The 20,804-nt window shown below is 43.7% G+C and overlaps 1 protein-coding gene across 1 annotated transcript; it reads right to left on the bottom strand.

The window, feature by feature from the left end:
* Positions 1 to 5,462: 5,462 nt before the first annotated feature.
* Positions 5,463 to 19,371, bottom strand: mei-W68 (meiotic W68). The gene is made up of 11 exons (XM_080275458.1): positions 19,230 to 19,371; positions 17,941 to 18,280; positions 13,879 to 13,971; positions 13,518 to 13,646; positions 12,288 to 12,386; positions 11,165 to 11,311; positions 9,861 to 10,057; positions 8,086 to 8,231; positions 7,456 to 7,593; positions 6,854 to 7,030; positions 5,463 to 5,585 (listed from the first exon to the last, which is right to left on the bottom strand). Exons 1-11 carry the CDS (start codon positions 19,369 to 19,371, stop codon positions 5,463 to 5,465), a joined length of 1,731 nt encoding a protein of 576 aa, XP_080131584.1.
* Between the last annotated feature and the right edge of the window lie 1,433 nt (positions 19,372 to 20,804).

The following is a 20,804-nucleotide window of genomic DNA, read 5'->3' as shown; positions in this document are numbered from 1 at the left end:
CACCTAGCCTTGCAGCTCCCCTTCCTCTTCACGTAACAACACAGTATCATCTGCAAACAACAGTACAGGGAGATTCCAAACACTACCCTCTCTCACTAGGGCCACTTCAACATCCACTGCCCTACCTTGTATCTCTTTTACTACCCCATCCATGTACAGATTGAACAACCATGGAGACATGACACATGCCTGTTTCAACCCAACCTTCAAAGAGAAAAATTCACAGTTCACCATCCACACGCACTACAGCCTTAGCACCATCATACATACTCTTCACAGCATTCAGCAACTTCCCTTCTATTCCATATATCCTTAATACTTTCCACAATCCTTGTCTATCCACCCTGTCACATGCTTTCTCCAAATCCATGAAAGCCGCATACAACTTCTTTCCCTTCTCTAGAAACTTTTCCACTGAAGACCCAAGAATGACTGTCTGATCTACACAACCTCTTCCCTTCCTAAAGCCTCCCTGTTCTTCTTCAACTAATTCCTCTGTTATTTCCCTAACTCTGTCAGTAAGTATCCTACCATATACTTTTCCTATTACACCATACGTGCTCCCTACGTGTCAACAAGTGGGTTGGTGGAGGGTTAGTGTCCCTCCTCGTAAAACAACTAACTCAAAGTCAAATGGCCACCCTTTACGGGATTATGGCGTCTGGCAGTAGTAGTAGTAGTAGAACTAAGAAGACAAATGCCCCTATGACTACCACACACTCTTTTTTTCCCCTTTTCCTTTGTACAAAGGCATAATTATACCTGACTTCCAATCCTCCGGGACTCTACCTTCTTCCCAGGCCAATCTGCACATCTTCCACATCCATTCTATTACTATCTCTCCCCCATGCTTCAGCATTTCACCGCACACTCCATCAATTCCTGGGGCTTTCCCCAGTTTGACTTTCTTCATTGCTTGCACAACTTCTGTCCTACTGATTTCTTCTGTCTTCTCACCTCCCTCCTTCTCCCAGCCATTCCCTAGCCACTTATACTCGCATTACTTCCATTCTCTGTGTTCAGCAATTCCTTAGTGTTCTCTCCATCTGCTCACTTTTTCAACAAAATAATAATAATAATAATAATAATAATAATAATAATAATAATAATGATGATGATGATGATCATGATTACGATGATTAAAATTATTATTATTATTATTATTATTATTATTATCTATTTCATTTTCTTCCTTTATTTATTTGTTTATTTACTTATTTTGAGCAACTACATACATACACAATTTAGACTGATTGTTAATGTTTTACACACCAGAAGCAAATAAAGCGAATAGGTATGAATTCCTATGTTATGAGTGTATGCTAATCATCAACAGCTGCAGATTACAGTATTATCAGAGCACACTTGTGAAGCAAGAGTGGGTCAAAAACTTCAGATGGGCTTTTTTGTTTTTGTTTTTTTACACATGAGCTGGAGAAGAGAGAGAGGATACTATGTTATGAACGGTCTGTGTGTGTGTGTGTGTGTGTGTGTGTGTGTGTGTGTGTGTGTGTGTGTGTGTGTGTGTGTGTGCGTGTGTCTGTGTGTGTGTGCGCGTGTGTCTGTGTGTGTGTGTGTGTGTGTTTGTGTGTGTGTGTGTGTGTGTGTCTGTGTCTGTCTGTCTGTCTGTCTGTCTGTCTGTGAGTGTATGAGTGTGTGTGTGTGAATGAGTGTGTGAGTGAGAGAGTGTGTGAGTGAGTGTGTGAGTGAGTGAGTGAGTGAGTGAGTGTGTGTGTGTGTGTGTGTGAGTATGTGAGTGAGTGAGTGAGTGTGTGAGTGAGTGAGTATGTGAGTGAGTGAGTATGTGAGTGTGTGTGTGTGTGTGTGTGTGTGTGTGTGTGTGTGTGTGTGTGTGTGTGTGTGTGTGTGTGTGTGTGTGTGTGTGTGTGTGTGTGTGTGACAACAAAACTCGAACAGTTTTTATCAGATTTCAGTCAAACGGAGAAAGGGTTGAGGATTAGCCATTGAGTAAACCAATTATTTTTGAGAGCTATAGGCCAAAGGTCAAGGTTGCAGAGTACGTCAAATGTTTACCTAGCAAAATTAAACTTTTTTCGAGATAAAATACTGGGAAGGGTTGAGCTAACGCAAAAATGAAGTGATCCAGTGTTGAAAATAATCAATCAACGGCCAAGGTAGCAAGGTAAGGTCAAAGTTCGACCCGTGTTAGTGCTTGTGAAAAAAGAAAAAAATCGGTATGATTTTGCCAAAACTGGATGAATGGTTGAATTAATTTTAATGTTACGAGGCGAGTGTAGGATAATAGGTCAAAAGTCAAGGTTAAATGGAACTTCAACTTAAAAAGTTTTCGTCTTATTTAAATTAAGCTTTGTGCAAGGGCTGAGTACAAACCATTAATAAAATGATTCGTTTTTGAGAACAATCAAAGATCAAGGTCATAGGGAAAGGCCAAATGTCAAGATCGCAGAACAAGGACAACTCACATAGTTCTGATCTTATAAAAATAAAACTTGGTGAAATGGTCAAGGGTCAGGCAAGAACGAAGGTATCCAATTTTGAGAGAAATTAGTCATAGGTTCAAGGTCACAAAGCAACATCAAACTCGCCTCAGGTCCGTGTGTGAATAAAATATTTAAAAACAGTCTTTAACTGATCTAGATCAAAACTCGATGGATAAGTTGAAGATCATCAAAGACCCTGACCTATTGTTTTAGGACATGGGCTAGATTAAAGGTCAGTGTCACATGGTAAGTTCCACTTAAACAATTTTTATCCGATGTACATTAACTTTTTAGAGAGTTTCAGGCTAATGCAAAGATAAAGATGCTCATCTTTGAAAACAATGAGTCAGGGGTCAGGGTCACAGGATAAAGTCAGCTCAAAGAGTTTTTGTAAGATTTGAACCAAAGTTGGTGAAAGAGTTAGGTGTTAGGCAAGAATGAAGGAACCTGATTTTAAGAGTAATCTGCCGAAAGTCAAGGTCGCAGGTTATAATCAAATACTCGGCCACTAGCCTAGATAGTTGTCGTAGGTGTTGCATTCTGAGCGATCTTTCTATTTTTTGCCACCATCAGACATTTTTGCCACCATCAGACATTTTAATCAGCTCAAGGAAGAACCCCCCTCACCTCCACACACACACACACACTCACACCTTCGTTAAAGTAACCTTTTCACCTCATATAGGTTAAGTTTATGCCAGAGTGATTAATATTTAAACTTCGATTATCATTCTGCATTCTAAAGTACGAATGTTCCTGGCGAAAACTGACTTTCTGATGGTTGGGTTGTGTCTAGTATTTTATTCCATGTAACATCAGACGAATTTGTTCAGCTGAGTGAGTCATGGGATTCTGAGTGTTAATAGTGTTGTCAATAACCCTTTCACGTTCGGGACAACTCTAGCATTATTGTATATTCTAGCTAACAATGGATTATTTTATTCAGTTTAGAGTCATATGAGCAGATGACAGTGTGGTAATATCTGAGTAAATTTCCCATATCGACCAAGAGAACTTTGGGCAGGGGCTCTTCACGCCAGTCTCTTCTCTCCTCGAAATGAAATAGGGGCCAGGATATCAAATAGAAGATTGCTTGTCGCAGTTGAGGGGTGTGTTATTATTATTATTATTTTTAGTTAAGCACTTTGTTCTGAGTACATTTGCCCATCAAGACGGTATAATTGTTCACATCATTTTCAAACTGTACATGAAAAGAATTTCATTAAACCAGCCAGTTCATATATTTACCTATACAGGTTGTTTTATTGTCTCTCACCGCAGGTTCACTTACATTAAGATTTTATGAAAATATCAAAATATTTTTTTAAATTGTTTAATTTCCAAAACTCACATATCTTCATTTAACATCTTTCTAATAAACAAAATTCATAATAGATGAATAGTGTACCCTTATAAATTCAGAATTTACAAAAATAAAATTATTTTTTCTACAACAAAATATTGTACGAAACTCAAAATAATAAGTTGAATGGATGAAATACAGTATAACCACGTATGGAAAATAAAATCACTTGCCTATACATCTAAACAAATAGATAATTGTGGTCTGACCATCATACATCATATTCCTAACCTCGTTACTCACTCATATTTAGGATGGGCAGGATCCATTAACAGGGAGAGGAAACATGAGAGCAGGAAAAAACCAGTGCCGGTATTCTCCTCGATAAACCACCTTGAATCCGGATGACGTCCTTTATTTGTTTAGTTTTTTTCCTGCTACTACCGATTTTATTCAGCTTAGGAAAGGCCTCTTGTACTCAAGGGATTAAATAAGGTCATATCTGCCCCTCCCCAGTTCGAAAAGCATATTCCGATTAAGTGAGCCCCTACCTACCCCCTCCATTTCGAAAAACTTATCCTGATTAGCTGAGGTCTACTCCTACCAGTTCGAAAAGTCAATCCCAACATGAATAAGACTCTCAGGAAATGGAATGAATAAAGTGAATAACATGAAAAGGGACATCTGGCCTCACTGCGTCAAGGAAGCTCCCTAGCATCTCTTCCTTCCCAGCTTCTGTTTGTTTATGGGTCGTTATCATCATCTTGCATATTAGCCTATGTGTAAACTGAATCTGTTTTAAAGCGATAAATGCAGCATAAAAGAAAATACAACAGTGTAATGTTCAAGACAAACTGCTAAGGAAGAGGTGCTACTAAGCCTCGTAAAATCTCGAAGGTACGATCCCAGTAGCCAGTGAAATGTAACATATCCTTCCACTTATCACACACCTATTCAGCGTTAAGACGTGTTTTTCAGTGTTCCTTCTATCTCAAGACGATTTTACTCAGCTCAGGAGAGAATTATAAAAACCGGGTGGGTTGGATGTAGCCTTCATTAACCGCAAGAATACTAGGGTGCCACTGAAACTGAATGAAACAACCTGGTAGGAGCAAAAATCTAATTCCTCATGCTGAAGAGTTAGCTCTACAGCCCCATGATATACTCCATTTTATTTCTACTACCTCCGTCTGATTGTATTCAACTTACGAAAAATCTCCCGTACCGAATGGGTGAATGAGGGATTTATATCTAACCACTGAAGCTCCAAAACTATCTATTCATAAGCTGAATAAAATCGTATGGAAGTAGCGTAATGAAATAAAAAACGTCATCAGAGTCAAAGGGGTGAACCTCATCAGTCCATGGATGTACTTTTCTATATTATTCATGTTACACTTAAATGAGGGAACTTTCGACCTGGAGGAGATAGATTTGGCCTTCTTTGTTAGCCCCTTCATCACGAGGTCTTTCCTAAGATGAACAGAATTGCTTGGTTGTGGTAAGAATAAACTCCCCCTGAAGACGCCATCGTTGTGGAGGCTTTAACTCATCATTTGACGTACTCAGAAAAATTTATTGTGTACTGATTCCATTTTTTAAAATTCCTTGTACTCAGACGCTTTCCTTTCACTCTTATCCGTTTCACATTACTTTCTTGATTTCCTCCCCCCCTCCTCTCTCTCTCTCTCTCCACCCTACAACACCCAACCCCCCTGGCGTAGTTTGGATGGTAGGTAGGCAGCGGTGAGGTAGTCCTGGGCTATATGGGTGAGGCTCTGTATTTCTGCCTTGTACCCCAGACGTTGCTGCTCTCTCACCTGTAGAGGAATAGGAAAACTAATATTAAGAGAGAGAGAGAGAGAGAGAGAGAGAGAGAGAGAGGGAGTGGGAGTGGGAGTGGGAGTGAGTGTGAGTGTGAGTGTGGGTGCGGGTGCGTTTTTGTTTGTGTTTGTTTGATGTTTGTGTTTGTGTGATGTTTGTTTGTGATGTTTGTTTGTGTTATGTTTGTTTGTGTGATGTTTGTTTGTTTGTGTATGTTTGTGTGATGTTTGTTTGATGTCTGTGTGATGTTTGTTTGTTTGATGTTTGTGTGATGTTTATTTGTGATGTTTGTTTGTTTGTTTGTGTGATGTTTGTGTTTGTTTGTCTGATGTTTGTGATTGTTTGTTTGTGTGATTATTTGTGTGATGTTTGTTTGTTTGTGATGTTTGTTTGTTTGTGATGTTTGTTTGTTTGATGTTTGTTTGAGTGATGTTTGTGTGTGATGTTTGTTTGTGATGTTTGTTTGTGTGATGTTTATTTGTTTGTTTGTCTGCTATTTTCATTGTAAACTTATATTGTCTACAGAGGGTACAATAAGAGACTGAGGTGCGGTAATGTGAGGTGTGGCAGTACGAGGTATGACAATGAACACCTGGTAGTACGAGGCCGGATAAATGTCAACACCTTGGACAGTTGCGAACATAAATACTAGCCTATACTCTGTTTCACTCTGACATTGCCTAAAATTGCTATCCAACCATCTTGAATGTTCAGTTGTAACAGCAGATTAACATTAGAATATAATACTAGCCACGAAGAAGTGCTGTGGAAAGATGTTGAGCTGTTGCACTGCCTTTTTCTGCCAACGAACTACGTGAAATACATTACAAAAATGTAGAAGTTTGGGCCAAGTTAAGGTGAAAAGGCTGTAATTCACCTCCTTACTATAAATAACGAAGCAATAGAACCTAACCTAACCTAACCTGATGTATACAATGTGGTGTGAGAGCAGCGTGGACAGATAGGGTGGTCAGCTTGCCATGGTCTCTGAGGGTGAGGGGACAGGTTGAGGTATGACAGTGTGAGACTTGGCTGAGTGGTGTGCAGTGTGAAGTGTGAGGTTTGGCAGTGTGCAGTAGAGACCCTATAGGGTCTCGTGCGTGCGGTATGACAGTATGGAGTTTCTTAGTGTGTGATGTGAAACTATGAGGTGTGACGATGTGAAATGTAATGAGAAGTTCGACAATATAATGTGTTACGTGTTCTACGTTCCTGTAGAATGGACCGCCAAGGCCTAACTAGATAGGCCTTGGGATCAACTAACCTGGTGAATCCACGGGGGTGTGAGGGCGGGGTGTGCAGCGAGGGTGGCCAGCTTGCCGTGGTCCCTTGGGGTGAGGGGTTGGCAGGCAGGGGTAGGTAGGTGGAGATGAGGCAGCTCAGAGGGTAATATGCCTATCCACGCCAAGCATGACACGCTTAGACCTACTTCATCACGAGCCTGGACAGCGGGTTGGAGGAAGGTTATTTTTATCAGTAACATAACCATATATTATCAGTAGCACTACCATCGTTATCATCGTCATTATCATCTTTAATGTCATTAACACCATTGCTTTCATCGCCTTTGTTGTCATGGTAATCATAACCATCGGTATCTTCATTATTTATTATCATTATCACTGTCGTTATTCTCCCTACCATCTTTAACCATCGTTATTCTCCTAATAATGATCCATCATTATGTTGCCATCATTACCTTAACCCTTTTTTATCATCCTTATTTTTGTTTATCTTACACGGTATATCACCAGCATTTAATGCTACTTTTCATTTTCGTTATCCTATATTATCATTATTATCACGGGGATACAAAGAGAAGCAATTTTCCTGTGTACATAAGTAAAGTGTTGAGTGTTGACTAACCAAGGCGCCAAACTTGTATACAACAGCAATGTGGAGGCCGTAGGGGTCAGCATCAGTGAGGCAGAGGACAGGCAGAGCTAGAGCCAGGCGCAGACGATGTAGGAATTGACGGGTGAGCAGGTCGGGGTAGCCCTTACCCTATGTAAAGAGACCACACTTTGATGGCAGAAAGATGATGGGAAATCAAAAACGATATGGCAGATAAAATGCAGAAAGATCCAGTTGAGGGGATATGAGAGAAGCTTATCAGAATGACAGAATGAGCTTGAAGGAAAAAGTATGGATGGATGAAAATGGAGGATACTGTAGAAGGGTACATGAGAGAAAGTTGCTTAAAATGCGTAGGTGGGTAGGTCTGAAGTAGCCCTTCCCCTAGACATGGACAACACTTGTTCATGAAAATAACTTGAGACCGAGAATACTTCCCTCCCTCCCCCCAATTTTTTTTCTTTGTCTCTCCCTTCTATCTTTTACTCCAGTCTGTTGCCTCTGTGACTCCTTCCCTTTTATCTTTTTCTTATTTCTACCATTTCCTCTGTGTTTTCCTCCCTCCCATTCTTCTCTCTGTTCTTTTCCTCTCGCCCATCTACCTCTACTCCCTCCCATCCTCCTATCCCCTCTCCCCCTCACCGTAATTAAGATGGCAGGCCCGTAGGTGTGATGGAACTGAGTCTCCAACAATCGCTGGAAAGTTGCGTCTTTCTCCACCACCAGGATATAGCGGGCATCCGAAGTCACCCCACTCAGCCCGCCCACACTTTCTGGCACGCCCACACCTGATAATGCAGTACAGGTGAAATAAATATTATGTTCTCATCAGCGTATAGATAATATTTTATAGTTTGTCCAGCTTACATTTGGCCTAACATTCCATTGTCCCCATTTTGAACGATGAGCTGTAACAAGAGATTAACATTATAAATTATGGCTCTATACTCATTTTACTCTAACTTGGCCTAAAGTTCTCATCTCTCCATCTTGAATGCTGAGTTGCAACAAGAAATTAACATCAGAGTATGATGCTAGTCACGAAGACGCGCTATGGAATGGATGCAGAGCCGAAGCACTGTCTTTTTCTGCCATTGAGCTACGTGAAATAGTTACAAAAAGAAGAAAACATGCGCCAATTTAAGGTGAAAGAACTACATTCTGGTAAAAGTACTATGGAAAGAATGCACTGTATCATTTTGCCACTGACTGACAAAGGCTTTTCACTAGAATATGGCGCTAGTCACCAAGGAGTGCTAAGTAAAGGAGGAATTGGTGTACTGTTGTCCTATTCTGTCACTGAGCTCCGGATAATAAACCATAGAATTAAAATAATTGCTTAATTCCAGTCGTTTATGAGTCTAATTACCTACACACACACACACACACACACACACACACAGTACAGGGAGTACGAACATGGGAAAATTATACCTTCCTTCTCTGTTCATTCGAGGGCTGATGATTTACTATATTGTGTATATTCTATGATTATCACGGGAGGGGGAACAAATCTGCTGTTTGCTTGAAAGCAGCATTTTCCAAATAAATCCCGATATGCATGTGAAGTTCGACTAAAATATATTTCGTCGTTTATGAGGAACATGATGAAAGCTACAGCGCCAGACACAGTGACAGAATACAGATGACAGCTATGTTTAATTTCCCCACGTGAAGTAAGGAGTGTGCGAACATGTAAAATTTTACAGCAATTCTTACTTAGTCTGCAAGGTTGTCTTAGGACAATCAGGCTTCTTTAACTTACTCAAGGTTCAATTAAGTCCCCTAATGTCAGCTGGATTAGAATACTAAGGATGTCCCGACCATAAGAGGGTTAATGGTGACGGCATTAACATTCTTACTCTCCTATACTCACTATCGTCTGAAAAATAGTCTACATTTTTCGTCATGAACAGCAGGGACAGCTGAACAGTCCTCTATTATTGGCTTGAATAAAATACTTGAGTTATCGCGCCCATAAGATTTTAATGTATTATATATAATTAGCATAATACACCAGTGTAAATTTTACACGACCTAATGAAAATACGAGATCCCTTTATCAGAGGTATGTGAGCTGCATAAATACACTGTAAATATCATGAAGTACATTGCCACGCCACAGGCTGCGATTGCAAGTGACAAAATGAATGTGTATAAAACCCACATATTGAAGGGGATGAGAGGCAATAACGATGACGAAGACTCATGATTTTAGACAGGCATGCAGACAGACGGTGAGGCTGACACAAACAAATGTCAGTGATGTTTATAGTGATAGATGATGATGATGACAAGCGTGATGGTGATGATAATGTCCCTGACGAAAACGATGATGAGAAAGGTGTTGTTGCTGCTGCTGCTGGTGACAACGACAAACATATAGATGGACAAAGACACACACCGCATGTACTCACCATTAGCAGCACATGCCACATTAACCCTGGTGCCATCGTGTGTGATGTACGAGAGACAGCCGGCCACAAGTCCCTTCCCGGTAATGGTGAGGTGTAGTGAATCCCGCGGTACACCAAGTAACCGGCTCACGTCCTCCGCTGACCGGTCCAGGGTGCCTTGGCAATGGTACAGCCCCACGAACTGGTAGTACACGTCTCTAAAATGAGTATCGGGAGTGAGGATGAGACGCTTGGGTTAGGTTATGGGGTTAGCCTATCCCCTTCAATCCGGTGACAATTGCTAGTTTCTGTTGCTGCCTCCTGACATTTAAGTTCAGTTTAATTAATTCCTTCAAGGCAAGAATTAAATGAAATTAGTTGAAGATAACAAGACGAGAATAAATTTCTCTCTCTCTCTCTCTCTCTTACACACACACACACACACACACACACACACACACACACACACACACACACACACACACACACACACACACACACACACACACACACACACACACACACTCTCTCACTCACTCACGCTCGCTCACACTCACACTCACGCTCACACTCTCACTCGCACTCGCATACTCTCACATTCACTCATACACTCTCATGCACTCTCATACACTCACATACTCTCATACACTCACACACTCTCATACACTCACACTCTCACACAGTCACACACTCGCACACTCGCACTCTCACACACTCTTACTCTCTCTCTCACACACACACACACACACAAACGTTTATTCGTATCTCACTGTGCCTCTCACTGTATTTCACATGTGCACTGGTGACTGCTTCTCTCAGAGCTAGTAATTCTTGTTTGTTATCTTTTTTTTTTCTAATTAATTATTCTTGTTTCTCATTGCTTCCCCCGACCCTTTTCCTATTTTTTTTTTCCCCTCTCGCTTCTTCGTACATTTTTCTTCCTACCATGTCTCTCCAGTCTCATGTCACCTCCGTTGCTGTCTCATAGTTTCCAGTTCCCTCCTATCTCTCACTCTAAGTTTTCTCCTTCCCTTCTTCAGATATCTTTCTTCTTGGCATCTCTTTCATATCTCTCCGTCGCGCCTATCTCTCTTTTCTATTTCCCCAGTTCCGTCTGTCGTTGTCTCTCATCTTTTCTCACTTGCGTCCATTCCGTCTTACTGCCTCTTCTTCCCTGCAGCATACGAAACTAGCCCCGTCTGTGAGTGTTTCTGATTCATGTAGTTGCCTAACCATAACCCGCCTGTGTTTCCCTTCTTTAGTTTACTCTCTCTCTCTCTCTCTCTCTCTCTCTCTCTCTCTCTCTCTCTCTCTCTCTCTCTCACCTGCGAGTGGCAAAGGTGTGCGAGGCTACATGTGCATAGGCCTGAGCCAGTGTGTGCAGAAGGAGAGAGAACCGTCTTGTGCTCCTCCGTTCACCCCAGCTTACTAGAGCCTCCCCTGCTCCCTCGTCTGACCCACTGCGACCCTCACTGGATAAAGAAAAAACAAAACAAAAAAGAAAAGAAAAAAAGGTTGATCTGATCTGATTTGAAATATTTACTGTTCCAAAAATACAAAGCATTTATACAACAAAAGAAGGTGATGGGTCTTGCCGCACACCTAATTCTACCACCAAGATAAATATACAGTTTGTGGTTATAAAATCGTGAGTGTAGCCACACACTCTTTAGTATATGTTGGCTATAGTATACGTTTGATTGACTGAGTATTAATTGTTGTACAGATACTGTATGCAGAGTATTTACACAACAAAAGAAGGTGGTGGGTCTTGCCACACACCTCCTTCAGCAAATACAGCTTTATACGGTCAGTGGTTAAAAATTTGTGGGTGAAAAGATTATACTTAATCCTCTCATTGTTACGACTTATCTTGGGTAACGCACTCTGTTTTCTGAACTTAAATACAAAAACTAAAAATGTTAATAAAGTGATGATGACAGTATCAGATGCTGAATCAGTGAAGAGGCAACAGATTCCCTTCCTTCTCTTTTGCACGTACTATTAGCAATAAAATTCCTGATGCCTCTCTTGTCTATCTTCCCATAGGCCTTGAAAATCTGTCTCTTGAAACCGAAGCAAACGACACTCAAAGCACCGTTGACTGACCAGATAAAATCATTATTATCATCATCATCATCCTCTGGTGCAGATACAACCAGCTTTATGTCCAAAGAGTTAAAGTTCATGGAAAGCAAAGCAGCGTAGGCGACAGGAATTTTGTCGATAGTACCCAGGGGTGGATCCAGGAATTTTCGGAGGGGGGGGTCTGATTCGCTGATTCAGCCAAAGACTTGAAGCGACATACTGATATTTCAATGTTGAAATTGCCTCTTTATTCAATGATGCATGGCCGGTGGGGGGGATGCATCCCCCCCCCGATCCATCCCTGATAGTACCTACTTTATACTATAGAGCAATACGTGTGTGTGTGGGGGGGGTACTTACGTGCGTGGTGGTCGTGGTACCCTAAGGACAGGTGCCTCTCCTCTACTGATGCTTTGAACTACAGTCTCCACAACCTTTTCGCACCCAGCCAACACACTCCTGTGAGAGAGAGAGAGAGAGAGAGAGAGAGAGAGAGAGAGAGAGAGAGAGAGAGAGAGAGAGAGAGAGAGAGAGAGAGAGAGAGAGAGAGGCGTTATCAGTGACAGGTCGTTTGTTAAGGTCTGTCTATCAAGTAAATGTCAGTACAAACACAGTTATCACTCTCAAGGACGGGACAACTCTAGTAATCTAATCCAGGTAACATACAACGATTTTATACAGGTGAAAGTGATTTACAGGCTGGGAATTACGAACACTGTTCTCTGTATCCAGCAAATGCCAAATGATTTAACCCATAACAGCTGAAGGGTTAGTAGGCTATGCCAGCATCATTTGGTAATACAAATTGTATTTCTATTTTTGTTGTTGGAAAACTGCACAAAAAACAAGTATTTATTCCTATTAGGCTTTAGCCCCTTGAATCTGGTTATGCATTATATATATATATCTATATCTTTCTATATATTTAGATATATATATATATATATATATATATAGATATATATATATATATATATATATATATAGAATTATCTATCTAGTTTTTGCTTCCTCCAGAAGTAACGATTTCACTCGGCTTCGGGGAGACCTCTTGGAGGTAAGTTCTCTCCAAAACTGAAAAGTCTTGCGGAAATATCAATGCTTAAAGTTAGTCATCGTTCTAAAGGGAATGAGGAGATTAACTTTTTTTTTTAAATCTTAACTTGGCCCAGATTTTGTTTTTGCAGCTCAGTAGCAGAAGACTTCGATACGAAGGTTCTCCGTCCTTTCCATAGCATTTCTTGATGACTTGCTCCGTATTACTGTATTAATCTATTGTTACGTATTAACATTCAAGACGGAGACATGGCAGTTTTAGACCTAGTTAGAGTTGTTTCTGTGGCCCCAGGTTCTTCAAAAACGTGAACTCGACGAACTGCAGGCTAAAGATGCACTTCTGCTGTCCGTTAATTTTTCAGGGGACAGGGAAGTAGTTAAGAGAAATTTGTATAACCAGACAGATGAGCCGCCCGGTGGTATTGGTACCACTAAATGAAGGTGTCACTCTACAGCACCTCAAGTTCAGAGGGAGAGAGAGAGAGAGAGAGAGAGAGAGAGAGAGAGAGAGAGAGAGAGAGTATACCAACTGACCTTCTACAGTCCTCATCACTTGGAGATTCTGCCACTCTGGGGTCAAAGCCTCCACCATTTGAAAGAAGTAGCCTTCGGAAGTTTGCTATTTCGCTCCAAAACCCGTCAGCGTCAGCCATTGCCTGTAGGCTATTTCAGAGGAAAAGAATAAAATTAAAATTTTGCTTTACCCGGCTATAATAATAAACAGCAAGAAGGAGAAGAGAGAGAATGCAGCACCCACGCCCACCAACTGGTCTGAGGGCCGAAAACTTGCCCTGTGACCTTGCACTTCAACTAACTGCTCTCAAAATCGAATCTTCTTGCCTAACCCATAACCCTTCCATCAACTTTGTTTCAAATCAGATAAACACTGTCTGACCTGACTTCCCTGTGACTTTGAATCTTGACAGTTCCCATAACCAAATCTCTACTGTATCTCTGGCTTAGCCTGAACCCCTCCGCAAAATTACATCTGAATCGAATAACGAGTTTTTAACTGTACCTTGCCATGTAATCTTGACCTTTAACCTACTGTTTTCAAAAATAATAAGGTAACTCCTTGGATAATCCTCAACCCATCCTCTAAGTCTGATACAAATTATCTCAAAACTGTTTTATCTGATTTGTTCACACACAGACAGGCAGGTCAGACTTTGTCCTTGCCCTGTGACCTTGACCTTCTGACAGCTTTTAAAACTGAATCCCTTCGTTCTTGTCCAACCGTTAACGTTTCCACAACGTCGGATTTCATTTATTGTTTCTCAAAAGCGCCAGTTCTTCAAAAGCACTCACTGGAGATCAAAACCCCCAAATAACATCATGACTACCTATTCAAAAGTGGTACTGAGTCAGACCAGTGACTCTTGTTGCAACTCAGTGTGATGTATTTGCAGGATTCTCGAGAGTAAAGGCTGGAAACTTACCATCAACTTCGTAAGTCAAATGTTTTTGCAGGATGGACAAGGAGGGTTTTTAGAAACTTCCCGTGTCGCTTGGTTCTTTCTGCAAATACAAATCCTTGTTTTAAGAAGAAATTTGAGGCTACCTTTAGATATGGGACATCTCAAGGAGCTGCCTGGTCCGTCTCAATAATGATTTTCGGAAACGATGTACTTCACTTCCGTAGACTCTGGCGAATTTAGCAAAGCCCAATATTAGGGTCTTTAGCCCATGCTCCACGCCCGTACACTTGGCTACTTTAAAGAAACCTCATATTAGAATCCTGAAGCCCTAGAATCTAGTTTTTTTTTTTTTTTCACCTGAACATTGGCTTTAAAAGGTTTCCATAAGGTCCAGCAGTCGTCCTACGTTCCATATGATCCACCCTCTTTCACAGGCTACCATTTCGGCGATAATACCCACAGTACATAATGAATACATGCAAGCGCTGCCTCATTTATGACTGGTATAATGGTTTATTGGGGTTTATATTTGACATGTCGGTAGGTCTTGTGAACAGTTAGTAAAGTCTTTACGATATTCAAACCATTAAACCAAACCCTGCTTCAGCCTGGGTTAAACTTGCGTCCTATTAAACAACAGACTACTTAGTACTTCTCTAACCACCTGAGTAACACCTGAGAAGTCTAGTGACATCTTATCATGTAATGTAGGTCCCCTGATATAGTGACATCTCATCATGTAATGGAGTTCCCCTGATATATAACTAAGTTCAAGGACGGGCAGTGGAGACATGCAGCCAGATCTACCGTGAAGTAACTGATTTATCCGTATCTGTCTAGACAAACTTACTTTATTGAAAACAAAACGAGTCTGCCCGTTGTTTTTTCTGCAAGGTTAGGTGGAGGCAGGAGGGTCCAGTGGTTGATCACTTTCCAGAAGCACCTTCAGACTTCCTTTTACCTTGTATTCAATTGGTAGAGAGGTAATAATTGTGAAAATGAGACTACGAAACATTCGATCTTGTTATACCATGAGAGCGCAGACAGTTTGTCAATCTGGTCACCAAACATTTCGTCACTGAGCAACTGGGGGAGGCGGTGGCTCAATCGGTAGAGAGGTGGCCTGCAGTCCTGCCGGACCCAGGTTCAAATCCTCGCTGGGGCATGGAACAGTTTAAGGACTTGAATTTCATTAAATCAGACTTTGAGTGCAAAGTGGAGGGACTGTAAGAAAATGTTCTGGAAGGAGGTAAAGAAGTTAGACAGGGTGGCAATGAAAATAGTCAGGGAGTGAAAGATAAAAACGGTAGATTATTAGTGGAGAAGAGAAAAAGTGAGCAGATGGAGAACACTTTAATGAATTGCTGAACACAGAGAATGAAAGTAATGCGAGTATAAGTGGCTGGGGAATGGCTGGGAGAAGGAGGGATGTGAGAAGAGAGGAGGAAATCAGTAGGATGGAAGTTGTAGAAGCAATGAAGAAAGTCAAAATGGGGAAAGCCCAAGGAATTGATGGAGTGTGTGGTGAAATGCTGAAGCATGGGGGAGAGATAGTAGTAGAATGGATGTGGAAGATGTGCAGGTTGGCCTGGGAGGAAGGTAGATCCCCGGATGATTGGGAAGTCAGGTATAATTATTCCCTTGTACAAAGGAAAAGGGGAAAAAGAAGTGTGTGGTAATCATATGGGCATTTGTCTTCTTAGTGTAATAGGAAAAGGATACTTATTGACTGAGTTAGGGAAATAACAGAGGAATTAGTTGGAGAAGAACAGGGAGGTTTTAGGAAGTGAAGAGGTTGTGTAGATCAGCTATTCATTCTCAGATCCTTAATGGAAACGTTTCTAGAGATGGGAAAGAAGTTGTATGCGGCCTTCATGGCTTTGGAGAAAGCATATGACATGGTGGATAGACAAGGATTGTGGAAAGTCTTACGAATATATGAAGTAGATGAGAAGTTGTTGAATGCTGTAAAGAGTATTTATGAGGTCGCTATGGCTGCAGTGCGTGTGGATAGTGAACTGAGTGAATTTTTCTATTTGAAGATTGGGTTGAAACAGGGATGTGACATGTCTCCATGGCTGTTCAATCTGTATATGGATGTGGGTTATAAAAGAGATACGAGGTAGGGAAGTGGATGTTGGAGTGGCCCTAATGAGAGAGGGCACTGTTTGGAAACTCCCTGTACTGTTGTTTTCAGATGATACTGTGTTGTTAAGTGAAGACGAAGGGGAGCTGCAAGGCTTGGTGGATGAGTTTGGGAGAGTGTGTAAGAAACGGAATCTAAAGGTCAGTGTAGGGAAGAGTAAAGTTATGGTCTTCAAGAAAGGTGAAGTCAGTGAATGTACAGTGAGGCTGGATGATGAGGAAATGGAAAATGTGAGTACGTTTAAGTACTTGGGTTGTGTGATGAGTAAGGATGGAAGCTTGGAGGGTGAAGTGCTTGAAAGGGTGCAACAAGGACGAAAGGTTGCTGGTTCCTTGAAAGCAGTGATAAGAAACAGGGAAGTGAGCATGGAAGTGAAAAAGTTACTACATGACAGTATTGTGATACCAACTCCAACGTATGGAAGCGAAGCTTGAACCTTGTTGGAGGGACACAAGTCAAGAGTGACAGCAGTGGAAGAGTTGTTTGAGAGGAGCATGTGGCGTCACATGGAGAGACAGACTGACAAATTAGGATGTGAAGGAGCGTTGTGGTGTGGATGTGGATGTGATAGGAAGCGGTAGGAGAAACACAATGAGGTGGTTTGGCCATGTGGAGAGGATGGAAAGTTGAGAGATTGACGAGGAGAGTGTATGTGAATGAGGTGGAGTGGGAGAGGGGGAGGGGGAGGCCAAGGATGAGATGGAGGGATGGAGTGGAGAGGCATATGAGGGAGGGGTGTGTGAGCTGGGAGCAGGGCAGTGAAATGGCGGGGGACAGCGACGTGGAGACGATTTGTTTGTGGCCACCCCGTGTGGGATTAAGGCGTCTGGCAATAGATAGATAGATAGATAGATGGTATAAAAAACAGATTGAAAGTAGGCAACAGCCATGAGCAAATGGTTGTAATGGGGATATGAATGATCATATTGGAATCTTTGGAGAACTGAAGTACCGGTAAATGTAAATGGACAACTGCTAATGAGTTTGCTGAGGAGAATGACCCACTGAACCTGAATGTAACAACTGCAGGGGGACGCGTGGCATGGACTGGAAAGGGGAGTGAATCAGCAACTGACTGTGTATTGGTGAATGAAAATGCCAGGGAGCATTACATGGGTGCACTGTCTGTACCTGAGTCACACCAAACGGGAATGTCACTTAGCCGCGGCGACACTGTTTACTGGTTCTGTCCTTACGGGCTGGTCTTAGTTAATCTCAGGGCGCCTCTGATACGTCTCCATGGTTCCGTAGGGCTTGGGTATAGGCACAGTACTTTGGTATATCACATTCACCTTGCTATTCATGTTTACTGACCATAGGTTTCTGCCCTTGTGTTTATATGCACTGATCGTCAATTTCTAGTATATTATTACTGTTTTACTGTCACATTCACTTAGGTTCTGACACGGCTTGAGAGGTGGGAGAAAACGTCACTAGGCCGCTTATTCCTGGGGTGAACGGAGGGGGGCCCCTCGGGAGAGCTCTCCTCAGGAGACAGTGCACAACTCTCGGGGGCATCACTGCCCGGGTACGTTTCGTAGCTGGGGTGCAGGGAAGCCCTTCCATCTGGGGGCCTAGACCTGATGGGTGGCCCTCGGGTCTGGGGCCAAACAGCTTCAGGAGTCGGGCTTGCCGTCTCTTACTCCGGGCGGAGGGCCGACGGGGAGTGGGGCCTGCACGGTCCCACCTTGGGGTCCGCTGGTTGGCCCTGGGAGGCCTGGTGCTGCGGTCGCCTACAGAGCGGGGCACCGTCAGGAGCAGACTGTGGCACCTCTTCTACGGGGCGTCTGTCAGGGGCCAGCGTCATCCAGGGGCCGGCTGCAGGTCAGGAACAGGACCTTGCCACCACTCCTGGAATGGCAGCACCTCCGGGGAACCACACCTGGAGGGAGAGAACAAAGGGTGTCCCACGCAGCTGAGAGGTAGTGAGCCAGTCACGTAAGGGACCTTCCCCTCTGGGAGAACCCTCGAGACTGCAGGCAAAGGGCGTACGGTGGCTGCTTCTTCCCCAACATGTACCGTGGCCGTTGTTGCGGTTCCACAGTCTCTAAGGGCAGCAGCAAAAGGATGTACAGTGGCCCTTCCTTCCCCGGTATGTACAGTTGCTGTTACTGCGATCCTGCTCCCGAAGGAGGAAGAGGCAGGTGAGGGATTCCCTCCCCGACATGTACGGTGGCCATTGTCGCGGCTCTGCCTGCCCAGTGGGAAGTAGCTGAGGGGCGTACGGTGCCCCCTCCCTCCCCGGTATGTACGGTGGCCGTTGCCGCGGAGCTACTCCCGTAGGAGAAGGAGGAGGTGGATGAGGGATGTACTGTGGCCATTCCCTCCCCAACACATACGGTGGCCATTGTTGCAGTTCCACTCCTCCTGCCTTTGCCTGTCGTTGTGTGCCCAATAGCTAGCACACAGTGGCGGTCTCCAGATGTGGCTGTAGCTGAGGGGCGTATGGTGGCCGTCACCATGGCTCTACAGGGGGAAGCAACTGAGGGGCATACGGTGGCCGCTCCCTCCCAGGTACGTACGATGGCCGTTACCGCGGTGTTGCTTGGGACTGTATCTGGAGCAGTCCCACCCCGATCCTGGTGAGGGCTGCTCCGTCCATGTTGTCATCTTTCATTCCTGCGTTGTCACAGTTGGGTAGGTTGAGGGGAAGAGGGACTCGAGGTAGGGGAGCCCCGGCACCCTTCTCGCTCTCGGCCAGTCTCACACTGACCTGGCCCACCGTGGTGCCCTCCTGAAGTGGGGGTAGGGCTGCAGCTCTGCAGCGGGGTGGGGGGTCCGGCGGCAGAGGCGCATATTTTAATTTTGTTAACCTTTCCTTCATGTACCTTTTTCTTATCCAAAGCACCAGGAGCGCCGCTACATTTCGTATCAAGTAGCAAAACCAGTAATGCCACTACTTTTTCTAGCTAGTAATGGGAATGGGAGCGCCACTACTGTACTTTTTATTAGTAGCGTTCCCAGCACTGGTAAAGTGTCTCTACCCCAGTCTACTCAGAGTGCTGTGTTAGTACCTAAGCACCCCAGACCCAGAGTAATATACTAGTGTGTGGCGATACCCAAGTGCAAAGAGACCAGTATACCACACAGAGTCCACGGGACCGAGTATATCAACAGTGTTACCATTGTCATGTGTAATAACTCAGGTGTATGCACAGTGCCTATGTGATATACCAAAATTAACTAACCGGTCACTATACCCAATCCACATTCAGTGTACCATTGTATGTATATTGTAAGGAAGTTGGATCAAGGCAATATATGTGTTAAGGTGTCATGCAGAGTTTTTATGCCCTGTTCCTCTGTAAGTGTTCTATTTCCGGTCTAGAAAGAGGGCCCCGCCCAGTCGCTGGTGTCTTTAAAACGAGAAGTCGGTCTAAAAACACCCAGCATAACAGATTCCTTTACATGTTATAGTATATGTTGTATTTACTAAATGTATGTTACTACATCTCTATTTGGTGAAGGTGAGTGTGGCAAGAGCCGCAAGACCCTTCACCTTCTTTTTTTTTTTTTTTTTTCTAAAATACACATCTCCGCCGCCACCGGACCGACCACCCCGCCACCCCCCACCCTACTGCCGAGCCGCAGCCCCACCACCACCCCAGGAGGACACCACGGCAGGCCGGGTCAGGGTGAGACTGACCCAGAGCGAGAAGGGCGCCAAGGCTCCCCTACCTTAAGTCCCTCTTCTGCCCAACCGACCCAACAACAACCACACAGAAGGAAGAGACGACCCTGCGGGCGGAGCAGCCTTCACCAGGTTCGGGGTGAGACTGCTCCAGATTCAGTCCCAAACAACACCGCGGTAACAGCCACTGTATATGCCAGGGAGGGAGCGGCCATTGTACGCCCCTCAGTTGTTTCCCCCTGTAGCGCCGCCACAATAGTCACTGTACGTGTGGGGGAAGGAGCGGCCATTGTACGCCCTTCAGCTACAGCCACATCTGGAGACAGCCTTGGAGCGTTAGCTATTGAGCGCGCTCCGACTGGCAAAGGAAGAAGTGGAGCCATGATAATGGCCACTGTACGTGTCGGGGAGGGAGCAGCCACTGTACGTCCCTCATCCACTTCCTCCTCCTCCTACGGGAGTAACACCACGGTAACGGCCACTGTACGTGCCGGGGAAGAAGCAGCCACTGTACGCTCTTCAGTTACTTCCCATTGGGCAGGCAGAGCCACGGTAACGGCCACTGTACGTACTGGGGAGGGAGTGGCCATTGTATGTCCCTCATCTGCCTCTTCCTTCTTCGGGAG

Source organism: Coenobita brevimanus, chromosome 61, assembly GCF_032717465.1.
Source record: "Coenobita brevimanus isolate Jiangsu-jjx chromosome 61, ASM3271746v2, whole genome shotgun sequence".
Taxonomy (NCBI): Eukaryota; Metazoa; Arthropoda; class Malacostraca; order Decapoda; family Coenobitidae; genus Coenobita; species Coenobita brevimanus.
The sequence above is the reverse complement of the archived record's forward strand: the minus strand, read 5'-3'. Positions and strand labels throughout refer to the sequence as shown.

Bases quoted from the DNA above. Each gene is read 5' to 3' on its own strand.
- mei-W68 (XM_080275458.1), bottom strand. From the start codon at position 19,371: ATGAAGGAAAGGTTAACAAAATTAAAATATGCGCCTCTGCCGCCGGAC. The intron at 12,387-13,517 runs GTCAGTTGGTAT...TCTCTCTCACAG, and splicing joins AGTGATGAGGACTGTAGAAG to GAGTGTGTTGGCTGGGTGCG. The intron at 8,232-9,860 runs GTGAGTACATGC...CTGCATTATCAG, and splicing joins TGTGGCATGTGCTGCTAATG to GTGTGGGCGTGCCAGAAAGT.